Consider the following 6,000-nt stretch of genomic DNA (forward strand, 5'->3'; position numbering starts at 1 on the left):
GCTCAATTTACACCGAATGGAATTTTTAGAAAATTTGGGACCATATATAGGCTAGGTGAACTCATATTAATGTTAAAAAACCTCAAAATGAAAATTTCATGTCAGGGGACCTTTAAAGGTGAGATTTAATTCATTTATTGAATTAATTTCAATATAATTACGTTTTTTAAAACTGTTTTTATAGCTGACACTCCGCCACCGCCATCAAGATCATTGCATAGACCATGGAACCTGCCCTCACATCAACTTGTTTCCGGGCGTATAGAGGAATTTAATGGTGAAGATGGAAATGACAAGCTACTCCCCTTCCGTAGTAATCCCCATTTTCTTGACAATTCACTAGAACTCTACGCTCCGACTATTCCTCCTTCTCTGAAATTATTAAATAATCAGATACAGATAAATCATTACTTTACGTACACTTCATTTATCGTTTTAAAATTTGTAATTACAGATTGAAGAGGCGTACCAAGATACTCCAGAGGAGCAAAAAAAGCATAGCAGGTGCTTAAAGAAGAATGTTATTAATCTGTAAAATAAATAAAAAGTATTTTATTTCCCATTCTAGTAATTCTCGCTTTAAATGTTTTATTACAGATTTTGACGAGGCATACCAAGATTTACCCGAAGCCCTCCTGGACCCTGCTCAGAATAAAAACAGTAAAATAAAAAATACAAATCTCTGCAGAATTGTCAACAAACACTTGATCGTTATCTACCAAGCGCTCAAGCTGTAAGACATGGTAAGTGTTACGTTACATATTATATTGTAAAACATTACACATTTTTCTAATTAGGTCTATTTAATCCTTTCAGACAACGTTGAAGTATCAGGCTCCGAAGAGCCGCAAGATAGCAGTGCTGTTTAACTTGCCCTGCATACTCCAAAGCAAGACGGTTTGATGCAAGATGGCTTGAGGCAAGATATTTTGACAAGCGCAAGTAGCGACAAGGGTGTGGTTCTGGGTAACAGTTGTTGCATCTATAAACTTCTGAAAAATGTATCCACCGCCAGATCCAAAACACGATAAGGCATTGATAGATCAAATTAGATCATTAAATCCTACTTCTAACATAAAACCATCACAACATTTAGATACAGAACCATCAGACATTAATTATTCAGCGCTGTTTGAACAAATGAATAAGTTAATCCCAGAGCCACCTTCGAGTCCAGAAGCATTACACAAACCCTGACTATGGTGCTCTGGATAGTCAAATAAGAGTTAAATCCTGAACCAGCTTCTCACATGACACCGCCAACTCATTTAGAACCACAGGCCTCACGTTCAGGTGCAAATCAACAGGGTAGAGGTGTGGATAGAAATACGAATATTGTTTATCGCAATAAATTCAGCAACTTTAAATCCGACAGCATTTTAAATTTTGCTCACATGAAGGAAATGTATGATTATTCAGCATTCTATGTTAATGTGTTAACCACTAACAGAATCTCTCATTACTCCTCAGAAAGCTGAGAACAAATTATGTTTTGCCATTTCACTGGCGCATTAATTGAATCCCGGTATTAGTGATAAAGAAGGTCTAAAGATAGCTACTGAACTTCAGAGAGCAGCGGGCTTGTCCATTTATGAAACAGTAACGTTTTCCGATATAGACAAATTTGAAAGCTTACTCGACATCAAAGTGTTGATTCTCTATCACAGCAGGCATGATTCGGCTATCTTGAAATTCCAAAACATGTTACAACCTCATCTTCAAATGCTGTATTTGTTTGTACAAGGCAATCATTATAATGGTATTAAATGGTATTATAATGATGTACTACTAACTTCTCAGTTTCCTCCAGTTTTACATTTTAGAAGGAGATGAGGTCCTGGTCCACACCTACGGATTACCTGGTTTGGGGGGCCCGTTGCTGTCCTTGTCCACCTGGTCATACTTCTGACCTAGTCTAAAATGAAATATACTCTGGATTTAGCCCAGAGAAATGTATTTATTATTCCAATTGGACTCTTAATATCTCACCTGGCACAGCCAGAAGAGGACTGGTCACCCCTCTGAGCCTGGGTCCTCTCTAGGTTTCTTCCTAAAATTCGACCTTAGGGAGTTTTTCCTAGCCACTGAAATTCAACACTACTGTTGTTTGCTCCTTGGGGTTTAAGGCCGGGTGTCTCTGTAAAGCACTTTGTGACAACTGCTGTTGTAAAAAGGGCTTTATAAATAAATTTGATTGATTAGCATCCAAAACAAATGCTTTTTTCCTTCAGAAAATGGATCTTGTCTCTGTGCTTCTTACCTTATAATTGTTGGCATTTCTCTAAAGGATGAGCATGTGTACAGCAATGACAAGACAAGCTCTCCTTCTTAAGACATGTTGCTGGAGTTTTGTTCTCATTGTTTTCAATTGGAGTCACTGTAGTAGCAAAACTGCTGCTTCCTTTCATTCTGCTCGTTGACTGTGGTTTAAACTTGTTGGAAGCATTTAAGCCGATAGCCTTTTGCGGTAGGCTTACACCCTCAATATCTCCAAAGGATGGGTCAGACAAGATTCTTACATGTGTCAAGAAATGCAACCATGTTTGTGAAATGACCTCTGTCATTTGAGGCTTCCCAAATGTCATGAGCTTTGGCTCTCCATCGTTCCCTAAGCTTGAATGGCAACTTGGAAATAACTTCCTAAAGTTCTTCCATCACATTGCAACATCCACGCAGGAATAATGTATAAGCTTGGAGGGCTTTGACATCCTCAGACTTGATTGTTGGCCATAACAAAGCCTTTTCTATATATGCAGTAGCAATATTGTACTCGTTAAGAAGATTCTTTGCCACAATGTAGCCACGTTCAGGAGCATTGTGTTGACAGCTACGAACCAATTTCTTAGGCTGTCCTCTTGTGAATTGTTCCAAGTAGCACAAGCAGTCAGCTCCACTTGCTTTATCCTCAACTCCTTGCTCAAATGCCTTTATGAATGCCTTATATTGAAATGGATCTCCTTCAAATATGGGAATGTCTCTTGTTGGCAAAGACAGCAAGCACTGCTGGTGAACAAGTGCCGCTGTTATTTCAGTCTGCTTTGGCATAATAGCCACAAACTCTCCTGATGATATTTGTCCATTGTGTTGATGCATTAGATTGTACCCATTTCCCTGCTTTTCCAAAGTAATTGTTGCATCAGTTTGCAAAACTTGTGCTCTTTCCTTATCCTGATAATGCTTTTCCGTCAATTTAGATGAAACCTGCGCCACCTTTTCCTTTGGTTTACAATCATTTGCAGGCTTTTTGTTTTGTGACAATTGCCACTCCCTTTGCTGTGTTGTCCATGTTTTAGGCTCATATTCCTTTGCCATAAAGTTAAGAGTGTTGATTTGTTCCATTTTCCTTTTTTCCCCTTTCAGGATAATAGTTAATTCCATTTGATGATGCATGAGAGGAATGTTGTCCATCCATTGCCTGCAAAACTGCCAGCTTAGCAGTAGATGCTGCCAACTCAGTTTCCAGCTCCAGTTGCATTTTTCTCTTTATTTGAAACTCCTTTTCTTCCAACACCTGTAGCTCCTTCAAAGCAGCCATTCGAGCCATTAGTGCAGCCCTTTCAGCTGTGAATTCAATTTGTGCAGAGGAAGTGGTACTTGATTTGTTACTGATGTTGCTTTTGGATTTATCCACATTGGAAACACTCATCTGGGTTATGTCATCCTGATCATCATCAATATTAGCATTTTCATTACCAGCATTTTCAAAAACATGTTTTTCAACCCACCTTTGCACTCTGGCAATAAACGCATCATTGAACATATTTTGGCTTTAAACCATGTTTCTCTTTCTCCTCCTGTAGTAAACCCAAAAGAGTAATGCACACATTTTATTTCCTCACACAATTCAATATAACCATCAAAAGCATTTTGCACATCTGAATGTTTACCAGTTACCATTAAACCTTGTATCGTTTTTCTTAAACCACTTAGATTTTCTGGTAGCTTTTAATTTGTCCAACCTATCAGTAAGTGCTTTAACAGAAAGTTTGACTGCACGCTTGCTTCTTTGTGTTTCACTACTGCCGGCCATCATTTCCCCTTTTCAGCAGATAGCACGCTCGCAGCTGGCGTTTTGTCCGAGTCCGCAACGCACTCCGACATATTTAATTGTCAGTCAACAGGTAGCACAAACCAACCGACGCAAAGTCTATTGTATATCCGCTTCAGCGACAAATGCTTTGGAATTACGCGCCGTAGTTTGTGTGCGCACACACTTAACTAGCCTATTAGATGGCCATCTGAACCGGTGGTAGCGTTAACTTACCTCATCTCAGATGACCAGCTGATGTGATTCAATCGGCTACAGATCCACAACTTCCCTCGCAGCGTTGCTCATCTCTGGCGCCCAGTGCAGCAGATGAGCGGTGTCTGTAGCCAAGCGGTCCCCTCTCCGCCGTCCTGATCAGCTGATTAACAGATGAGCCGCAGCAGTGGCGGAACACTCCACACTCACTCCGCCGTCTGCTCGTTTCATTGCCGGTACCAAACGTGTGGAAACACGTCTCCAAACTCCACCAAGCAAACGTTTTTGACTTTAATGTAGAGGCTAAGCCCAAGCTTTAAGCCCCCTGAGGTGCTGTTCCACGGGTAGAATAATTGACGCCCTTTTTTGATCAATGAAAGTCCAAGTCATACTTGCCGTTAACACCATCGGTTCCATTTATTTTCCATGAGCTATTAGTAGTCCAGACAAATTAGTGCGCGTGTATGTGGCCAAAATCTGTATGTGCTTCCGGGTTGAACCCTGAGGAACCAAAGATTGTTTCCTATTTATACAAAGGGCACTAATTGGCTCTTACAATACCGATATGAAGGATGTACTGTTGAAACAAAATGAAAATAACACGGGACACTTGATCCTCTCCCTATCGGAAACAGAGTCTACGGAACCTCTTTTTCCAGGGAGCTTTTTTAAATTTTAATTTTTTTTAATTCATTTTTGTATTTTTAATTGATGCTGAGAAAAGGAACATAACAAAGGAGAAAGTATACATCACATAATATCAACCAAAACAATGATAATGGAGACAACAACAAATAGGACAAAAAAAATATATACTTTATACTTTAAAATACAAAAAAAAAAGAAAAGAAAAAAAAAGTGGTAGGGCCAGATTACATCACATAAAGATATTCACATGAAGAGATCAAAAGCAGCACACATTCTTTCAGTCCTTATAGCTTTCTTATTAGTAGATACTGAGATCACATTTAGATAATTTTCTATTTCTTTTAAGAAGACTGAGAAGACAGGTTTACTGTTTGAACATTTTCATTTGTGAATGTAAAATTTGCTTAGGAAAATAATTAAATTAATAACAAAACAGATATTTTCGTTTGTGGGGTCTGAGTCAAAGTACCCAAATATAATGTTTCTCATAAGTATTGAGAAGCCTGACCAAATCTTGCACTTAACAAATGCATCAATATCATTCCAAAGCTTCTAAGTGTAGTGACATGACCAAAATAAGTGAACCACTGTTTCATCAGACTTCAAACAAAAAGAGCATGTTAGCTCAATATCAGACTTAAATCTTTGTATAAATTTCTTAGCAGGATAGAACTTGTGTATGAGCTTAAATGAAATTTCTTTCACTTTATTTGTGAGAAAGAATTTCTGCTGTAAAGACCAGATTTTTTCCCAATTAAGGTTAACAAACAGATTATTCCAAAAGGAAATAATAGGGGGAACAGATTCTTAAGAAATAAAGATCTTATTTTAAAGTTTTTAGCTTTCAACTGAGAAAAACATGTTTGACCCACAGGAGTATCACAAGGTTTAGGAAAAGATGTAGTAGATACTGGGGAGGAGTAATTACAATTTTTAAAAAGCATAAATAAGCCAGAAGGAATAGCACCCATTACAGTAGCAGATTCTTCTGGGGTTATTGGTATGTGGTATTCTGAAAGATATGCTGAATATCTGAACAAAAGACCTTGTATATTATTAAACAACTGCTCTACCAAAAATAAACAATTACTGAACCAAGTATCATAAAA

At 38.2% G+C, this 6,000-nt stretch overlaps 1 protein-coding gene across 6 annotated transcripts in view; it reads right to left on the reverse strand.

The window, feature by feature from the left end:
* Positions 1 to 4,681, reverse strand: part of nktr (natural killer cell triggering receptor) — a 54,081-nt gene extending 49,400 nt beyond the window's left edge. For 3 of the 6 annotated variants that reach the window (XM_010902362.5, XM_034289467.1, XM_034289466.1), the window contains exon 1: positions 4,265 to 4,681. In XM_010902362.5, the coding sequence (XP_010900664.4) occupies positions 4,265 to 4,269 (5 nt within the window). In that variant the 5' untranslated portion in view covers positions 4,270 to 4,681. The remainder of the gene's footprint in view (positions 1 to 4,264) is intronic. The other 3 variants (XM_010902364.5, XM_010902363.5, XM_020041804.3) reach the window with 1 other exon arrangement.
* Between the last annotated feature and the right edge of the window lie 1,319 nt (positions 4,682 to 6,000).

This window comes from Esox lucius, chromosome 21 (genome assembly GCF_011004845.1).
Source record: "Esox lucius isolate fEsoLuc1 chromosome 21, fEsoLuc1.pri, whole genome shotgun sequence".
NCBI classification, from domain to species: Eukaryota; Metazoa; Chordata; class Actinopteri; order Esociformes; family Esocidae; genus Esox; species Esox lucius.